This window comes from Macaca nemestrina, chromosome 14, assembly GCF_043159975.1.
Source record: "Macaca nemestrina isolate mMacNem1 chromosome 14, mMacNem.hap1, whole genome shotgun sequence".
Lineage (NCBI taxonomy): Eukaryota > Metazoa > Chordata > Mammalia > Primates > Cercopithecidae > Macaca > Macaca nemestrina.
In genome coordinates, this window is record NC_092138.1 from 116709682 (window position 1) to 116728964 (window position 19283).

The 19283-nt window shown below is 44.8% G+C and overlaps 1 protein-coding gene across 8 annotated transcripts; it reads right to left on the bottom strand.

The window, feature by feature from the left end:
* Nucleotides 1-2638: 2638 nt before the first annotated feature.
* On the bottom strand, nucleotides 2639-18913 carry LOC105471907 (glycosyltransferase 6 domain containing 1). 8 transcript variants are annotated; one of them, XM_071078590.1, is made up of 7 exons: nucleotides 18760-18913; nucleotides 16949-17144; nucleotides 16773-16849; nucleotides 15764-15816; nucleotides 8685-8732; nucleotides 4872-5009; nucleotides 2639-3490 (listed from the first exon to the last, which is right to left on the bottom strand). In XM_071078590.1, the coding sequence occupies exons 4-7, from the start codon at nucleotides 15814-15816 to the stop codon at nucleotides 2821-2823; spliced, it is 909 nt and encodes a 302-aa protein (XP_070934691.1). In that variant the 5' UTR covers nucleotides 16773-16849; nucleotides 16949-17144; nucleotides 18760-18913; the 3' UTR covers nucleotides 2639-2820. The 8 variants fall into 8 exon arrangements, with proteins under 8 accessions (XP_070934691.1, XP_070934692.1, XP_011723019.1 ...); XM_071078591.1 differs by lacking the exon at nucleotides 8685-8732 and adding an exon at nucleotides 8795-8842; XM_011724717.2 differs by lacking the exon at nucleotides 15764-15816.
* Between the last annotated feature and the right edge of the window lie 370 nt (nucleotides 18914-19283).

The window sequence follows — 19283 nt, forward strand, 5'->3', positions numbered from 1 at the left end:
CTGTTTTATAGCACTAAAGGAAGGGTGCCTTTTTTCCACGCTCTGTTTGTTCCCCACCTGAAGTGATTTTTTTCCCCAAGCTCTAATGCACACTCCTCTAAGCTGTTCTATGGCCTCATCCTGCGTGACCACTTGTGCATCTAAACCAGCCCAGCCACCAACCCCCAAAAGTTGGTCTGCAGTTATATTAATTTGAGGTTGGGCCTGGGCATTGCAAGCAGCCTGAATGGAAGCTTCATCTGCCCACCAAGTTTTAAATTGTAAGAACTGAACAGGAGTTACACAAGCTCAAGTAAGAGTGTCCCAGTCAGCAGGAATCATCTGACTGATTCTTTAACAGTCCCATTACAAAAGGAGAACCTGGTCCATACTGATTTATTACTTCTTTTAATTCTTTGAGTAATTTAAAAGGAAAAGGCTCAAATGTAGCTGTAATATTTCCCTGTTGATCTGGGGCATGTATTCTAACAGGGAACTGCCAAGCCTGTAAATCACCCTCTCATCTAGCTTGCTGAATTCCTACCTGAATATCACTAAGAGTCGTCACTTGAGGCGCTGCTCCAAGTCACTGGGGCAACTATTTTTGCCCAGTGTCCTCTGGAAAAGAAAGATCTGGGAGGCAATTTTCTTCAAAATAATAATGAGGGGATGCAGAAGGGTAGGTATGAACCTCTCCTTCCTTTGCCACTTTAGGTTCATCTGGCAAATAAACCTGCTCTGTAATCTCTTCTGTTACTTCGCTATATTCTTGTTCCTCCTCGTCATCAGTGTGAAAAAGTTCCAAGGTGAAAAGAACCAGACCCCATATCTGTCCCATTGTTACCCTGACGCTTCCGAGCTCCCCTTCTTACTCACCACGGGGGTTGCTTTAAGAGTACTTGGGTGTCCTCCAGCTAGTTTTCCATTCCAACTGTCCCTCCAGCGACCCTTCGACATGGATTCGAGCCCCCACGATGGACGCCACTTGCCGAGACCAGCTCAGTTGGGGAGACCCTAACCCAGTGGCGCTAGAGGAATTAAAGACACACACACAGAAAAATAGAGGTGTGAAGTGGGAAATCAGGGGTCTCACAGCCTTCAGAGCTGAGAGCCTCGAGCAGAGATTTACCCACATATTTATTAACAGCAAACCAGTCATCAGCATGGTTTCTATAGATATTAAATTAACTAAAAGTATCCCTTATGGGAAACGAAGGGATGGGCCGAATTAAAGGAATAGGTTGGGCTAGTTAACTAACAGCAGGAACACACCCTTAAAACACAGATCGCTCATGCTACTGTTTGTGGCTTAAGAATGCCTTTAAGCGGTTTTCCACCCTGGGTGGGCCAGGTGTTCCTTGCCCTCATTCCTGTGAACCCACAACCTTCCAGCTTGGGCATTAGGGCCATTATGAACATGTCACAGTGCTGCAGAGATTTTATGGCCAGTGTTGGGGCCAGTTTATGGCCAGATTTTGGGGTGCTTGCTCCCAACACTCCCTGTGTCCTCATGGTCATCCCTCTATATGTCTGTGTCTTAATCTCTTAATAAGGACCTGTGGGATTAGGGCCCACCTCAGTGACCTCATTTTACCTTAATGACCTCTTTAATGACCCTATCTCCAGCAGACACAGTCACATTCTGAGGTACGGAGTTAGGACTTCAGCATAGTAACGGGGTGGGCCATGACACTTACTAAAGCTGTTCATAGCTGCTGCTGCCCACGGACTTAGGAACATTCTCCCTCTGTGACACACAAAGCGTCTCGTGGAGGTGTTGGCTCCCTGACCACCACAGAGCTCAGGTGACCATCTTCCTTGTCACTTTTAGCACCCTGAACATGTACTCTTAGCACACAGCCTCAACCCCTGCCAGACTGTGGGCGGCCAGGGACACAGGTGTTCCAAACTGTCTTCTATTCCTGTCTGCATCTGGCAGAGCACCTTTACCACTGAGCTCAGTAAATAACTTAAAAAAAAAATACCTACAGATTGTTTTTTTGTTTGTTTTGTTTGTTTATTTGTTTGTTTGTTTTGAGATGGAGTTTCACCCTTGCCACCCAGGCTGGAGTGCAATGGCGCAATCTTACCTCCACCTCCCAGGTTCAAGCGATTCTCCTGTCTCAGCCTCCTGAGTAGCTGGGATTACAGGCACATACCACCACACCCAGCTAATTTTCTGTATTTTTAGTAGAAATGGGGTTTCACCATGTTAGCCAGGCTGGCTGGTCTCGAACTCCTGACCTCAGGTGATTCACCTGCCTTGGCCTCCCAAAGTGCTGGGATTACAGGCATGAGCTACCGCAACCGGCCAATACCTACAGCTTTTTAACAAAAGGAACTGAATATCTCACTTTGAAACCATAATAGTAAGACGTGGCTTTGGCTGGATTCCTCTAGCTCACCTGTGTCAAATCACACACTGGACAGACTGAGACAATACGCAAGGTTGACCATAAGCCACACGTATCCCAGCGTGGAAAAACGCAGTGAAGACTTAATGAGTAGCTGGCATTTATTTTTTCCTTTGCATGAGCTACTTTTCCATTTTACAAATGTCTTTTCTCAACTAGAGTCTTTCTCCATTAAAAAAAATTCATTCTATGTCAAACGCATTTTCACATTATCTACAATACATAGATAATAACATTACTGTGTATTCATGTGAAGTAATTATCCTTTTATTCTTTATCCTATGTTAGCCAAATAAGATGGCTCAAAATGGCAAGAAGAAACATTTATTTGGGAAGGATGTACATTTGTATGTCTCTAAAAAATGGAGGGTTTTAAGACTTCCCTTTGCCGTGATTCATTTATTCGACATAAACCTAATGGTGTAATTCATAATTTCCTGTGGGAATCATGTGCAACCTTGACGTATTGGATCTGCGGAGGAGGAGAAAATGCAAGATCCCAGCTGTATTCTGGTGATAACAGCTTGGTGGGTTTATTGAGGTAAAAATACTTGTTCAGGTGCTTTTCATAGGTGCTATTGAGTCCATTTTTGATGTCATGAATAACTCCGTTCAGATATTCCTCGATGAAGTCTAAAATATTACGGGGCGTGCCACCAACCATCAAGCTGCCATAATAGAAATCCCCCTGTCCAAACGGGATGCTAGCTGCTGAGGTCGGCCTCCTCTCATAAGGGAAGTTCTTGGTGTTTCTGAAATACCACCAGGCATGGAGCTGGGCCACCAATGGGCCCAGCGTCTCCACCCCGAACTCATTCTGGAAGACCTGGTTGACCGCCATGCTGAAGAGGAAGTCCACCTCATCCTGGATGTGACTGGTGATATGTTCACCCAGGCTCTTCATGTACACCAGGGAGCCGTCGAGCCACCACCTCTCAGCGTCCACTTCAAATGCTTTGAACGTTCGAAGAGGACTGGGCTGTATGTCAGGCAGCTGGAGGAAGGCGTCCACCAGGATGTAGAAGATCACGCGGTAGCCTGTCATGAAGTGCTTATTCGCGGAGTGTAGGAACAGCCTCAGGTACTCCTCTGCAAACCTAGGTAACACACACCGGAGAAGGGACTTACTTTTCTTTTTTTTTGAGATGGAGTCTTGCTCTGATGCCCAGGCTGGAGTGCAGTGGTCTGATCTCGACTCACTGCAACCTCCACCTCCCAGGTTCAAGCAATTCTCCTGCCTCAGCCTCCCAAGTAGCTGGGATTACAGGCACCTGCCACCACGCCTGGCTAATTTTTTTTTTGTGTGTGTTTTTAGTAGAAATGGGGTTTCACCATGTTGGCCAGGCTGCTCTCAAATTCCTGACCTCAGGTGATCCACCCACCTCGGTCTCCCAAAGTGCTGGGATTACAGGCATGAGCCACCGTGCCCGGCCAACACTTACTTTTCTAAACATGATCAGGAGAAGAGGCGGCTGAATGCGCTAACATGGGTGTCCTCTGATGCTAAGGAACTTGGGAGGTATAAGTGTGGAAGAGTCGGGCCCACAGCTTCAGCTGAGTCGGTGAGTGGGAAGGAATGTCCTCACTCGGAGGGACTGAGAAAACCCACCATGTTTTGGAATGGCTGTTGCGAAGAAAGGGAGCAGGAGCTAAATGGATATGAGTCAAAAGGTTCCCACTGGTGTTAAGGACTCGGCCATCGACAGAGAAACCTAGCACACCTTTTGTACAAGCCAGCCAGAAATTGAAGGAAATCCTATCTACAGTAGTCCATTTCCAAGACAAAGGGCCTTAAATCGGCTTAGGTCAGCAAACTACAAAAGAAACAGGATATACTAGGCCCCAGCTTATATAGCCAATGCCTGCTTGTTGGCCTCCCACCTTAGTTGCCCTCACCCAAACCAAAAAAGTTTAGTCAAAAAAGTTTAAAAAGATAAAACTTTACTAGTCTGCAAAATAGCTCGCTTTGTCTGTTCTTATCAGCCTGCTCAGCTACTTAGGTCCTAAGTCAGATACTTGAAGAGCCCCTGAGCTGACCACGATTGCAATGCATTATGGGCTGCAACAAAATGCAGCAAAACCACCCTAAAGAAAACACCTAAAGCCCCTGCTCAACAACCAATAGGTGACGTCTGGGAAGATTGTGACCCCGCCCCCCACAGTACTCAGCCTATGAGCAACTGGGGGAGGGGCCTGCGCACTAGGGGATAAATGGCTTGTTGAAGCTGTGCTGGGTGTGCCTGCCCATCAGACACCTGATCTTGCAAGACTGTCATTAAAAGTCTCACTTTCACTGTTCTCCAGGTCTCTGAGTCCATTCTTTGGTTTTGGAAGGGTGAGTTCCTTTCTCACAGAAATCATGGCTATTGTTATCATTAATTATGCTTGATTATGGTTGGCTCTTTGGAGGTCAAAGACCCGTGAATGCCGATCCACATTTTCCCAAAATAAAAAAGGGCAAAGGTGAGTGGCACCTACCTGCCAGTAGCAAAGACCGCCAGGCCCACGGTGATATTCCGCCTTCTGTAATGTTTTTCCAGGACCTGCCTGTCGAAAGTCCCTTCCCATACGATGGGAGCAAGCCAGTCTGTTTTCGTTATAACATCAGGGCGTTTTCTGTGGAACAAGAACCAAATTAAAACAGGGCTTGCTTTACTGAGGCGCCGGCAGCAGGTGCCGAGCAGTAATGACTAATGCTTAGAAAGCACCAACTGCACGCCCGGCTCTGTGTTTGAGTGCATTATCCCACTGGATTCATCTTTGCAATGCCCTATGCAGTGAGTGCCACCACCCCTGATCTCCACATGGGGAACCAGAGGCACACACGATTGAGTAAGTTGCCCGACATCGCACAGTTAACACATGGGGGTTGGGATGCCACACCTAGCCCACCTGGCTCCTGGGTTTGTGTGTTCCTCCCCCAACCACCTGCCTTTGAGCCCAGGAGCTGCCTTTTCTGAGCTCTGACTGCAGCTCAAAATTAGGCAGCCCAGAGTTAGAACACTCTCCGATCATTTACCGAAGCCAAGATGGGAGGCAGGAGATCACCTCCCTTACTCAATGCCTTTATTTTTCCCTCCTTGTCTGCTTTCTTTTTCTCTCTCTCCTTTTCCTACAAGTTTCTGGGGATGCCTTTTTTTTTTTTTTTTTTCAGCTTCTCCCTCATGCTTTAGGCCCATCAGTGCAATGCAGCAGAAATGAGAGATGAGTCCAAAAAGGGAGACAGCCATCCGATTTGCCTTCAATACAACAAGACCACAGCAGGATTTAAGACAGGCTATTAAACATCTGGAAATCAATGAATGTAAACCACCATATTGAAAGATAGAGAAGATCAATCACATGCTCAACTTGGAAAAAACACCCTACAAAGTTCAATGTCGATTCATGATAAAAGCTCCCAGAAAAAAAGTAATAGACGGGAATGCCCTCAACTTGATAAAGAACATCTACAAATATCTTCTAGCTCACACACTTCATAGTGAAAGACTGAATGGTCTTCACTTTCGGTGAAGTGAAGCACTTTCACGGTGTTGGCCAGGATGGTCTTGATCTCCCGATCTCGTGATCCGCCCGCCTCGGCCTCCCAAAGTGCTGGGATTACAGGCTTGAGCCACCGCGCCCGGCCTCAGTTTTCTATAATAGTATTTTGCTGAAAAGTTTTGCATTTATATTCATATGGGATATTGGTCTGTAGTTTTCTTATGATACCTTTGTCTGGTTTTGATATCAGGGTAATACTGGTCTAGAATGAGTTGAAAAATACTCCTTTCTCTTTTAATATTTTGAAGAGCTTGTGAAAGATTGGTATTAATTCTTCTTTAGCATTTGACATAGTTTACCAATGACATTTTGTATTTCTGGGCTTTTCTTTGTAGAAAGATTTTTATTACTAATTCAAAGTATTTACTTATTATAGCTCATTCAAATTTTCCCTTTCTTCTTTAGTCTTTCTAGGAATTTCTTCATTTCACATAGGTTATTTAATTTGTTGGCATACAATTAATCACAGTATTCCCTCATAATCCTTATTATTTCTGGAGGTTGGTGGTCATGTCCTCTCTTTCACTCCTGATTCTAGTAATTTCAGTTCTCCCTTTTTATCTAGGTCAATCAAGTTATACTTTTGGCAAATTTGTTTATCTTTTCAAAAAACCAATTTTGGTTTTGTTAACTTTCTCTATTATTCTTCTATTTTCTATTTAATTGATTTGCTCCTCTTTTTTTCCTGTGCTTGCTTTAGTTTTATTTGGTTCTTCTTTTCTGATTTTCTTAATGTATACATTTTCCTTAACGTATAAAGCCTAAGACCAGCCTGGTCAAAATAGCAAGACCTCATCTCTACAAAAAAAGACTTGGGATCTTTCATTTTAATGTAGGCATTTATAGCTATAAATTTCTCAGTAAGCACTGCTTTTGCTGCACCCCATAAGTTTGGCATGTAGTGTTTTTATTTTCAATCACATTAAAATATTTTTTAATTTCTCTTGTGATTCCTTTTTGAGTATTTAGGAGTGAATTGTTAAATGTCCACACATCTGTAAATTACCCAAATTACTTTCTGTTACTGATTTCTAATTTTAGTATTTAGAAAAAATGATCAAAGAACATATTTTGGGCTGGGCGCGGTGGCTCATGCCTATAATCCCAGCACTTCAGGAGGCCGAGGCGCGTGGATCACGAGATCGGGAGATCAAGACCATCCTGGCCAACACCGTGAAACCGCGTCTCTACTAAATACATAAAAAATTAGCCAGGCATGGTGGTGGGCGCCTGTAGTCCCAGCTACTTGGGAGGCTGAGGCAAGAGAATGGTGTGAACCTGGGAGGCAGAGCTTGCAGTGAACTGAAATCGTGCCACTGCACTCCAGCCTGGACAACAGAGCTAGACTCCATCTTAAAAAAAACAAAAAACAAAAAGAAAAGAAAAACAAAAACAAAACAACAAACAAAAAAAAAAACCTACAGGAAAGATGAAATATGAATGAATGGTAAACATATAAAAAGATACTCGGGATGCTGAGGCAGGTGGATCACCTGTGGTCAGGAGTTCAAGACCAGCCTGGCCAACATGGTGAAACCCTGTCTCTACTAAAAATACAAAAATTAGCCAGGTGTGGTGGCAGGTACCTGTAATCCCAGCTACTCAGGAGGCTGAGGCAGGAGAATCACTTGAACCCTGGAGGCAGAGGTTGCAGTGAACCAAGATCACGCCATTGCACTCCAGCCTGGGCAACAAGAGCAAAACTCTGTCTCTAAAAAAAAAAAAAAAAAAAAATACTCAAACAATACAATTACAGAAATGCAAATTGAATTGAGGTCTTAACTAGCAGCTTTACCAAACATCAAAAAGCTTGTAATACTTGGCCGGGCGCGGTGGCTCAAGCCTGTAATCCCAGCACTTTGGGAGGCCGAGACGGGCGGATCACGAGGTCAGGAGATCGAGACCATCCTGGCTAACACGGTGAAACCCCGTCTCTACTAAAAACTACAAAAAACTAGCCGGGCGAGGTGGCGGGCGCCTGTAGTCCCGGCTACTCGGGAGGCTGAGTCAGGAGAATGGCGTAAAAACCCGGGAGGCAGAGCTTGCAGTGAGCTGAGATCCGGCCACTGCACTCCAGCCTGGGCGACACAGCGAGACTCCGTCTCAAAAAAAAAAAAAAAAAGCTTGTAATACTTTATGCACTGTATACAAGAAGATAAAATGGTACCATTATTAAAAGGAAATTTAGCCATTTTAAATTTACATCCAAAATTTTAAATGTCTGCATTCTTTGGCCTAATAACTTCATTTTAGAAATGGATCTCACATAGGAAGTCATACATCTGTGTGAAAAAAAACCAAAAAACAAAAAAGGGCTACATTTAGTCACCAGAACTTTGCCTACAATAGCCCCCAAACTGTAAATAACCCCAAACCTACATAGGAACGCAACACAAAGTTGAACACTACACACACTTCACAAAGGATGAGGCTGCCCCTGAGTGCTACCACCAAAGTCAAGCAGCATCATCAGTAGCATTTTCAAGCTGTTTCCAAAGAGACGTTCTTGCACTGCGTAAACCAGGAAAGCCAAGCCAGGTAGCGTGAATCTGCTTCTTCATGACCACCGTCATCGCCTGGTTCGTGATCAGCAGACCCTGGTTTGTTTATAAGAGCCTCGAAAATAAAACTCCAATTCCGGAAACCTCGCAGGAGAGCTGAATTTAGTGACTGGGGAAGAAAAACCTATCACGTCAAGTTGAGGTATATCGTTCGTGTGTGCACGCAAACAGGCATTTTTGTTCTTACCTAGGATGAAACCAGTCTGAGAGTCGAAGTTCTTCTACTTGGTGATTCCTGGGTACAAAGAGAAAACCGAGTGATTACAGGGAGGGAGCCTGTTCAATTTTTGTTCTTACCTAGGATGAAACCAGTCGGAGAGCCGAAATTCTTCTACTTGGTGATTCCTGGGTACAAAGAGAAAACCGAGTGATTACAGGGAGGCTGTTCAATGTTTATTGAGCCTGCAATGGGCAGGCCCTGTTTGGCATTTTGTCAACATGTGTCAATCCAAATCAGAGTCGGGGAAGCCTCCTGGAGAGGAGATATCTCAGCTGGGTGGGGAAGGGTGTGAGCTGGTCTAGGAAAGAGATGTAGGGAAAGGAGGTCACGGCCACAGGCAGAATGTCAGGAAAGAGTATGGGTGTTGGGAGGAAGATTTTTTTTTAAAAAAAAGGAAATGCCCGGGCGCGGTGGCTCACGCCTGTGATCCCAGCACTTTGGGAGGCCGAGGCGGGCGGATCACGAGGTCAGGAGATCGAGACCATCCTGGTTAACACTGTGAAACCCCGTCTCTACTAAAAATACAAAAAAAACTAGCCGGGCGAGGTGGCGGGCGCCTGTAGTCCCAGCTACTCGGGAGGCTGAGGCAGGAGAATGGCCTGAACCCGGGAGGCGGAGCTTGCAGTGAGCCGAGATCGCACCATTGCACTCCAGCCTGGGCGACAGAGCGAGACTTCGTCTCAAAAAAAAAATAATAAAAAAATAAAAAATAAAAAAAGGAAATGAACAGATCAGGTAAGAGAATGTATATTCAGACAAAAACATAGATTTAATTAATTTATTTACCAAACATAAGCGTCTTTGCTACATGTTGTAAAGAGGTGGGGAGGAGGCATCCAGAAGTTCGTCTTTGATTCTGTTTGCATTTATTTTGTTATTTATTTTAAGAGATGCGTTCTCACTTGCATGATCACAGCTCACTGCAGCCTCAAACCCCTGAGCTCAAGCCATCCCCCCACCTCAACCTCCAAGGTATATGGGACCACAGGCACAAGCTACCTCCCTTTGCATTTCAACACTGCATTCATCTAGAGTGTAATTGTGCTTTTAAGCTATTAGCAAGCTTATTAGGCAACCTCTGTTTTGTAACCCTAGGAGGATTTTTTTTTTTTTTTTTTTGACAGGTTTTCACTCTGTCACCCAGGCTGGAGTGCAGTGTCACCATCACAGTTCACTGCAGCCTCAACCTCCTGGGCTCAAGCGATCCTCCCACCTCAGCCTCCCAGGTAGCTCAGACCACAGGGGTGTGCCACCGTGCCTGGCTAATTTTTAAATTATTTGTAGAGACAGGGTCTCCCTGCGTTGCCTAGGATAGTAACCCTGGGATATTTTTAAGTAAAATAAATGACTTCAAGACTGTCTCCTTTTATGGTATTCTCATGAGTGTCCTTAGCCACAGACATTCCATGATTGGATTCCACAGGGCAAGACACATCAAAATCCAAATTGTCCACACCAGACTTCAAAAACATGAAGCGACAAAGGGGGAACTTAATTTAAGGTCCTCATTCTTTCACCATGCTGGTCTTAATTTCTGGGGCCCTGCAGAATGACCAGAGCAGAGAACATCCTGGCTGAAGAGGGTTATTGTAACCTAAAGAAAAAAATCACCCTTGACAGAGATTTTTTTTTTTTTTTTCAAGACGGAGTCTTGCTCTGTCGCCCAGGCTGGAGTACAGTGGCGCAATCTTAGCTCACTGCAACCTCCACCTCTTGGGTTCAAGTGATTCTCCTGCCTCAGCCCCCCCAGTAGCTGGGATTACAGGCATGCATCACCACACCCAACTAATTTTTGTGTTTTTAGTAGAGATGGGGTTTCACCATGTTGGCCAGGATGGTCTCAAACTCCTGACTTCAAATGATCCACCTGCCTCAGTCTCCCAAAGTGCTGGGATGACAGGAATGAGCCATCACACCCAACCTGTCCTGTCCTGTCTGTAACCAACCCCCAAATCCTCAAGCTCACCACACACACACGTGCACACACACACAAGCGCACACACACGTGCATTACACACACACCAGCCTACACATAACACAGACAGCGGTGTCTTCAGAGATTAACGCTGTCTTTAGTTTTCTGTTTCCCTTGCCTCTCTTGCCGTTAGGACCCAGTTGACCCCCTCCAGCCTTGCTTTGCAGTTTGTGGAATATTTAGACAACAAATATTCTCGCTGGCTGAGATGCCTTTTCTATTTTTATTTTTATTTTTATTTTTATTTTTAGAGGGAGTCTTGCTCTGTCTCCCAGGCTGGAGTGCAGTGGCACGATCTCAGCTCACTGCAACCTCTGCCTCACGGGTTCAAGCGATTCTCCTGCCTCAGCCTCCCGAGTAGCTCAGATTACAAGTGCCCACTGCCACACCCGGCTAATTTTATTTTTATTTTTATTTTTATTTTTTGTATTTTAGTAGAGATGGGGCCAGGCTGGTCTGGAACTCCTGACTTCAGGTGATCTGCCTGCCTCGGCCTACCAAAGTGCTGGGACTACAGGCATGAGCCACCGCACCTGGCCTGAGATTCCTTTTCTATGGAGAGGTTTGCCAGGCAAAACACAGGATGTCCATTCAGTTTACAATAAGCAATGAATAATTTTTTCGTGTAACTATTGCATGGGACACACTTCTGTTAAAAATGACTCACTGTTTATCTGAAATTCAAATGTAACTGAGCATCCTGTATGTATATTTCCTAAATGGATCAACCCAACCAGTGAATAATTCCTTATTCTTTAAATAAATGAAAAAAAAATAATTTAAGTTTTAAATTTGAACAAAGACCCATTGCAATTTCAATAACAAAATATCTAGAATCAAGATCCATTTATTTATTCATTTCTTACCAAATAATGAGTGAGCACCTCCTACATGCCAGGCCCCCGGCTATGGTTCTGGGGTAGATGGCAGGATCTGTGCCGTGGATTAACGTGTGGGTCCCTGTCTCCCTTCTGCCGAAGATGAGCCCATCATTAACCTCAAACAGATCATCTGAAACCCTTTATAACTGGCCATGCATCCTTTTCATTAAGGTACAATCCTCCAGGAGGACAAATGACACAAAATACATGGCACCAAAGCAGTGGGGGTGGTCATTTTGTTTTGTTTTTTGAGACAGAGTCTCACTCTGTCTCCCAGGCTGGAGTGCAGTGGTGTGATTTCAGCTCACTGCAACCTCTGCCTCCCAGATTCAAGCGATTCTCCTGCCTCAGCCTTCCCAGTAGCTGGGATTACAGGCACCCACCACCACGCCCTGCTAATATTTGTAGTTTTAGTAGAGACAGGGTTTTGCCATGTGTCTCGAACTCCTGACCTCAAGTGATCCGCCCATCTCGGCCTCCCAAAGTGCTGGAATTACAGGCGTGAGCCACCGCGCCTGGCCTTGTTTTTCCTTTCCTTTTTTTTTTTTTTGCATGATTTACTTTTACTTTATTTCCCCTTTTTTTGTTTCAATCAACTTTATTTTTAGAGCAGATTCAGCCTTACAAAAACATTCTAAAGCTAGTAGGTGGAATCCCCTGCACTCACCCAGTTTCCCCTATTATTAACATCTAGCTTTAGTAGGGTACTTTTGTTCCAATTCATGAAGCAACACTGATGCTCTATTATTAATGGGAGTCCATATTTTGGTTGGATTTTCTTGTTTTCCCCTAATGTTCCTTCTCTTTCTCGGGGTCCCACCCAGCATGCCACACGCCAGTCAGCCTACTGTCTGGATCCCACCCAGGACGCCACACTCCACTCAGCCTCCTGTCTGCACAGGTTCCTCTTGACTGCAGCCGCCTCTCAGACCCCATCATGACTTCCTGTTGATGCTGACCTTGTCCGCCCGGCTAGGGTTGTGTTTTCAGGTCTCTCCACGCAAAGACTGCTCTTTCTCCCCGCTTTCTTTATAAGGAAGCACTGCACGCAACTCACATTTCAGGACTGGGGTGTCAGGTTCTGCGTCCTTGGTGGTGGAGAATCTACAGACGTGATTTAGAATTCTTCTGCATACGGGAGATTTGTCTCTTCTCCCTTCTTCCTTCCTTCTATCCTTCCAACATCCAGCCAACCTGTCTTCCTTCCTTTCTTCCTTCTTGTTTTTCCTCCAATCATTCATTTACATCAGTATGAACTTGTGGAAATTCATTTCATACTCTGGGTTATAATTCTATGTTACTTTCTTTTCTCGCTCAAGTGGCTCCAGCTCTGGCCATTGGGAGCTCTCCCAGTTAGCTCCCATGTCCCATTTAAGTGGCATACTCCCTTAAATATAGAATGTTTTAAAAATCCCTTCCATCCTTCCTGGCATTATGAGATGCTCTGGGCTCATCTTATAAATCTCCTGCCCGAATCTAGAATCACCCACTTCTCCAAGAAGCCTTGGTTGCTTTCCTGGAGAATGGTGCTAGAAACCAAGATCTGGGCACCAGGTGTGCTCATTGCTAGCGGGGTGTCCTTCCTCCTAGGCCCTCTCAGCTAATACAGCAAGGAAATAAACACTAACCTGTGTGTATATCCACATATCTTTGAACATCTTGACATGTAAACATCTCTGTTCACAGTAAGGTAAACGTGAGTTCATGCTGAGGTCTCCAGCTTCAATCCATTCCCACCCGGATCATTGTGGCCCCTTTCTTCCTTATCTATGAAGTCCCCTCCAACAGCAAGAAACCTGCTCCCCCATGCCCCATTCATTTATTTAACTGATTCAAACATACATGTAGAGCAGCAGCAGAATTGTTAACTCATTCTCCTGTGGGAAAAAACCTTTATCGACCCAAACACAGTGCTCATGTGCAGTTTCTATTGCTTCTACTTTTAAACTCCACTCATTCCCAGCTGGGCACTATGGCTCACACCTGTAATCCCAGCAGTTTGGGAGGCTGAGGCAGGCAGATCACCTGAGGTCAGGAGTTCGAGAGCAGCCTGGCCAACATGGTGAAACCCCATATCTACTAAAAATAAAAAACTAGCCAGGCGTGGTGCCACGTGGCTGTAGTCCCAGCTACTCGGGAGGCTGAGGCAGGAGAATAGCTTGAACCCAGGAGGCAGAGGTTGTGGTGAGTCGAGATCGTGCCACTGCACTCCAGCCTGGGTGACAGAGACTCTGTCTCAAAACAAAACAAAACAGGCCAGGTGCGGTGGCTCAAGCCTGTAACCCCAGCACTTTGGGAGGCCGAGACGGGCAGATCATGAGGTCAGGAGATCGAGACCATCCTGGCTAACACGGTGAAACCCCGTCTCTACTAAAAAATACAAAAAACTAGCCGGGCGAGGTGGCGGCGCCTGCAGTCCCAGCTACTCGGGAGGCTGAGGCAGGAGAATGGTGTGAACCCGGGAGGCGGAGTTTGCAGTGAGCTGAGATCCGGCCACTGCACTCCAGCCTGGGTGACAGAACGAGACTCCATCTCAAAAAACAAAAAACAAAACAAAACAAAAAAACAAAATAAACTCCACTCATTCCCAAGTTATTTTAGGTCAGTAGCTTTTTCTCTCACCCCTTCCAGTGGGCTTGTTCTGTACATGTGGGATACAGATTATTGTCTCACAGTCTGCATTGCTTCCTAGGAGACCTCAAACTTCCTAGTTTTTTAAATTTACATATGTTAATTTCACTGTTCGTGCTGTAACATCCTGTGGGTTTTTTTTTTTTAATGCAAAGTTACATGTGTCCATGGTTACACTGTCATACAGAACAGTTTCACTGCCCCCCAAAATTCCTTTGTGCTTCACCTATTCATCCCCTCCCTCATCTCCACCCCATGGCAACCACTGATCTTTTTCCTGCCAATATAGTTTTCGCCTTTTCCAGAATGTCACATGAGAATCACACAGCATGCAGCCTTTTCAGGTGGTCTTTTTGTACTTAGCAATATGCATTTAGGGTTCCTCCAGGTCTTCTACCACTTTTGATAGCTCATTTCTCAGCTCACCGCAACCTCCGCCTCCCGGGTTCAAGCGATTCTCCTGCCTCAGCCTCCCGGGTAGCTGGGATTACAGGCCTGCACCACCACGCCTGGCTAATTTTGTATTGATAGTAGAGACAGTGTTTCTCCATGTTGGTCAGGCTGGTCTCAAACTCCTGACCTCAGGTGATCCGCCCGCCTCGGCTTCCCAAAGTGCTGGGATTATAGGCGTGAGCCACTGCGCCTGGCCAGCTCATTTCTTTTTATTGTTGGGTGATATTCCATTGCACGGATGAGCCACAGCATGTTTATCCTTCTCCTGTTGTGTGTTGGTTTCTGGTTTGGAGCGTTTCATGAACTACAGCTTGTTTATCATTCACCTGCCGAAGGGCATCTAGTTTGTTAGTGGTTTGAGGCATTTATGAATAGAGTTTCTATAAACATCTTGTGCAGGGTTTTGTGTGGACGTAAGTTTTTTAATCAATTGACTAAATGGCTAGGAGCACAGCTGCTCCATGGCATGGTAAAGCTGTATCTAGCTTTCTAAGGAACTGCCACACTGTCTTCCACAGTACCATTTTGCATTCCCACCAGCAATGAATGAGAGTTCCTGTCGCTCTACTTCCTCACCAGAAGCTGGTTTTCAGATTGTAGATTTTTGGGTGTTAGCCGTTCTAATGGCTGTGTAGTGGTACCTCCTGTTTTTATTGCAATTCCCTGATGACAAATGAGACTGAGAATCTTGGCGTTTGCTTATTTCCCATCGGTATATCTTCTCTTGTGAGATTCTATTCAGTTCCTCTGCTTATTTTTAAATGTTTTAAAAGCTAATATTTAATTTTTAAATTCAGGTGTTTGTTTCCTTGTGGTCAAATTTTAAGAGCTCTTTGCATATTTTGGATACAAGTCCCTTAGCAGATATGTGTTGTGCAAAGCCTTCATTTTCAAAAACCATGATCTCTCATGATACTACTGCTGTTCAAACAGCCTCTGGAAACACCGCATTGCTTATGAGGAAGACCACGAAGAGTGGTACAGAGAAAGCAAGAATTTGAGTTTTTCTAGATGAGAGAATATTAGCAGATGTATGAGTCTGTTTTCATGCTGCTGATAAAGACATACCCAAGACTGGGAAGAAAAAGAGGTTTAATTGGACTTACAGTTCCACATGGCTGGGGAGGCCCAGAATCATAGTGGGAGGCAAAAGGTACATCTTCCATGGCGGCAGGCAAGAGAAAACGAGAAAGAAGCAAAAGCGGAAACTCCTGATAAACCCATCAGATCTCATGAGACTTATTCATTATTACAAGAATAGCACAGGAAAGACTGCCCCCCGTGATTCATTACTTCCCCTGGGTCCCTCCCACAACACGTGGGAATTCTGGGAGATGCAATTCAAGTTGAGATTTGGGTGGGGAAAATGGCTAAACCACATCAGCAGGTTTACAGATGTGTCCTCTAGTACACGTTTCTATATGCATAGACACAGGTTGACTTTAGTCTTTTTTACATTAAACACAAAGATGGAAACTTGAGACGGTTTATAATTCCTCTAAAATGTCATGCTCACCTTTATTTTTTATTATGCTTGTTTTATAAAATATTATATCCCTGGCATTGTCTTTCATGTGTGTTTACTATCTACCTTCTCTAAATAGAACGAAAGCTCCCTGATGACAGGCACTTTAGTTATCACTGCATCCCCAGCACCTAGAATAGAGCCTGGCACCTAGAAGGCACTCAATAAATAATTGTTGAATGTTTAACAATGAAATAATTAAAATATGTATATTTTCCTTTGTCCCACAAAGACGAACTTCTGATTTATTTAGAGAGTAGTATTGATAGCTTTGGACAAAACTCAGCAGTTTAGATTATCTCTGCCAGCCTGGGCAACATAGGTCTCTACAAAAAAATTTCAAAAATTAGTTGTGTATGGTGACATGTGCCTGTAGTCCCACCTACTCAGGAGGCTGAGGCGGGAGGATCGCTTGAGCCTGGGACGTCAAGACTGCAGTGAGCTAATATGGCACCACTGCACTCCAGCCTAGGCAACAGAGTAAGCCCCTGTCTCAAAAATTAAATTAAATTAAATAATTAAGTTAAATTAAATTAAAACCACCTCTGCCAATCACTAAAGATCATGATTCATCAATATTTTATATTTACCTGAAATAACGCTCAACCAACATCAGTGAAAAAGCAAATAAAACCAATAACAGCATTCTTTTAGAATTCATTCTCTCCTAGGGAAAAAGGGAGAAAAAATTAGATTTTAATCAATAAAAAATGACATATTTGTCATCTTCTAACAATGAGTTAATGTATGGGCCTTGGACACCAACCTTAGAGGTTGCTTCTAGAATGTTCAGCTATCAGGAGACAGCGACTTGAGTAGGGAAGCCTCTCTTCTCCTTCAAGTGCCCGGGGCCGACTGTTCCTTGTGGGCCAGCTTCAGGTGCACTCTGTCTCTCCCCGCGTTCGTATCAAAGTCTGCCTTGATTGCATAAAAGAAACGCAATAAATCTCTCCACTGCAGGGCTGTAAAAACAGAATGAGGTCTTGATGAGGAAGTCATCTTGACCTAGGATAATGTATTCTGCCCCCAAAGTCGAGTTTTTATTCTTTCTTCCTCACTGAGATAATAAGATGAGTAATCTGTTCCCAGACTATGCCAGTCGAAAAATTTACAAGTGCTCTCAACGGTAGATCTTGTAAACAGGGAATGAAGTCTAAGTTAAAAGCATTAGACTTTAAGATGGAAATCTGGACTCTCACCAGTGCCTGAGTTTGTGATGGAGGCTTCACATGGGATTTGGTTTACAAGCCCATTGGGAACATGCCACTGGGCTGTGCATCCACACAAAATGCAGGTCTCTGATTCTCTGATTTTCCTTTTTTTTTTTTTTTTTGAGATGGAGTCTTACCCTGTCTCCCAGGCTGGAATGCAGTGGCAGGATCTTGGCTCACTGCAACTTCTGCCTCCTGGGTTCAAGCGATTCTCCTGCCTCAGCCACCACACCCAGCTAATTTTTGTATTTTTAGTGAAGACAGGATTTCACCATGTTGGCCAGGCTGGTCTTGAACTGCTGACCTCAGGTGATCCACCCACCTCAGCCTCCCAGTTATTTTCATTTTTGAACACTCATTTAACAAACATGACGCTTTAGTTCTGCACTGATAGCCATAAAGTAGCCACTTGCCACGTGTGGTCCCTGAGTGTGTGAAGTGCAGCTGCTGTGAAATGAGGTAAGCTGCAAGTGTATAAAACACGTGGGGTCTCAAAGTCAAACACAGTGCGAAAGAAAAGAATTTACCATCTCATTCATAACTTCATATTGATTACACACTGAAACGGTAACAGTCTGGGTGTTGTAGTCTGGAAATAGTGAGTTAAATGAAAAATAAATTATGAAAATTAATTCACTTGTTTCTTCTTACTGTTTGTAACGTGGCTACTAGGAAACTGGACATTGAAAATGTGGCTCACCGGCCAGGCGCAGTGGCTCACACCTGTAATCCCAGCACTGTGGCAGGCTGAGGCGGGTGGATCATGAGTTCAGGAGTTTAAGACCAGCCGGACCAACATGGTGAGACCCTGTCTCTACTAAAAATACAAAAATTAGCTGGGTGTGGTGGTGCACACCTGTAATCCCAGCTACTCAGGAGGCTGAGGCAGCAGAATCGCTTGATCCCAGCAGGTGGAGGTTGCAGTAGGCTGAGATTGTGCCACTGCACTCCAACCTAGGTGACAGAGCGAGACTCCGTCTCAAAAAAAAAAAAAAAAAAAAAAAAAGAAAGAAAGAAAATGAGACTCACATTGTATTTCTATGGGGGCAGTTCTTCATATAATCCCATCCTGGGCAGGCTTCAGTTGGGCCCAGTTCTTGCGCCTCTGCAATTTGAAACTGACCACCTTTTAAATTCAAGATCACTAGAAATGCCATGTGGATGGGGTAAGACAGGCCCATCTAGCCAGATTCTCTGCAGCAGCGTTCCCTCCTCCATAACATCATCCCGAGGCACCCTCCTAGCTGTGTTGATAGGCTGCCTGTCTGTCAATATCTTTCCGAGGTCAAGGTTAGGGGATGACCCTAACCCTGATTTTACCACAATCATCCAAACTCTCCTAGATCCCTCTTTAAAAGTCCTTTACCCTGGGTTAGAGTGATGTAAAGAGGTAGCCAAAGCCATCCCACGAGGACAGTTATCTTCCAAGCATCATATCTTTTGCTCTGTGTTGTGTCACAAACCAGCTGCCGTCTACTGCTCTCCTAGTGCTGGAGTCTTTCATTGGTGCTGACATCACTGGGCTCCTTTGATGATGCAAGCGTCACAGTGACGCCTCTGCCCACAGGTTCTTCCCATGGTTACGAGGATAAGACTTTGTCCCATTTGAAAAATTAAAGGATAGGCTGGGTGTGGTGGCTCATGCCTGTAGTCCCAGCACTTTGGGAGGCCAAGGTGGGTAGATCATCTGAGGTCAGGAGTTCAAAACCAGCCTGGCCAACATGGTGAAACCTCATCTCTACTAAAAATACAAAAAAATTAGCCGGGCGTGGTGGTGGACGCCTGTAATCCCAGCTACTTGGGAGGCTGAGAACAGAAGAATGGCTTAAACCCATGAGGCAGAGGTTGCAGTGAGCCAAGATCATGCCATTGCACTCCAGCCCGGGCAAC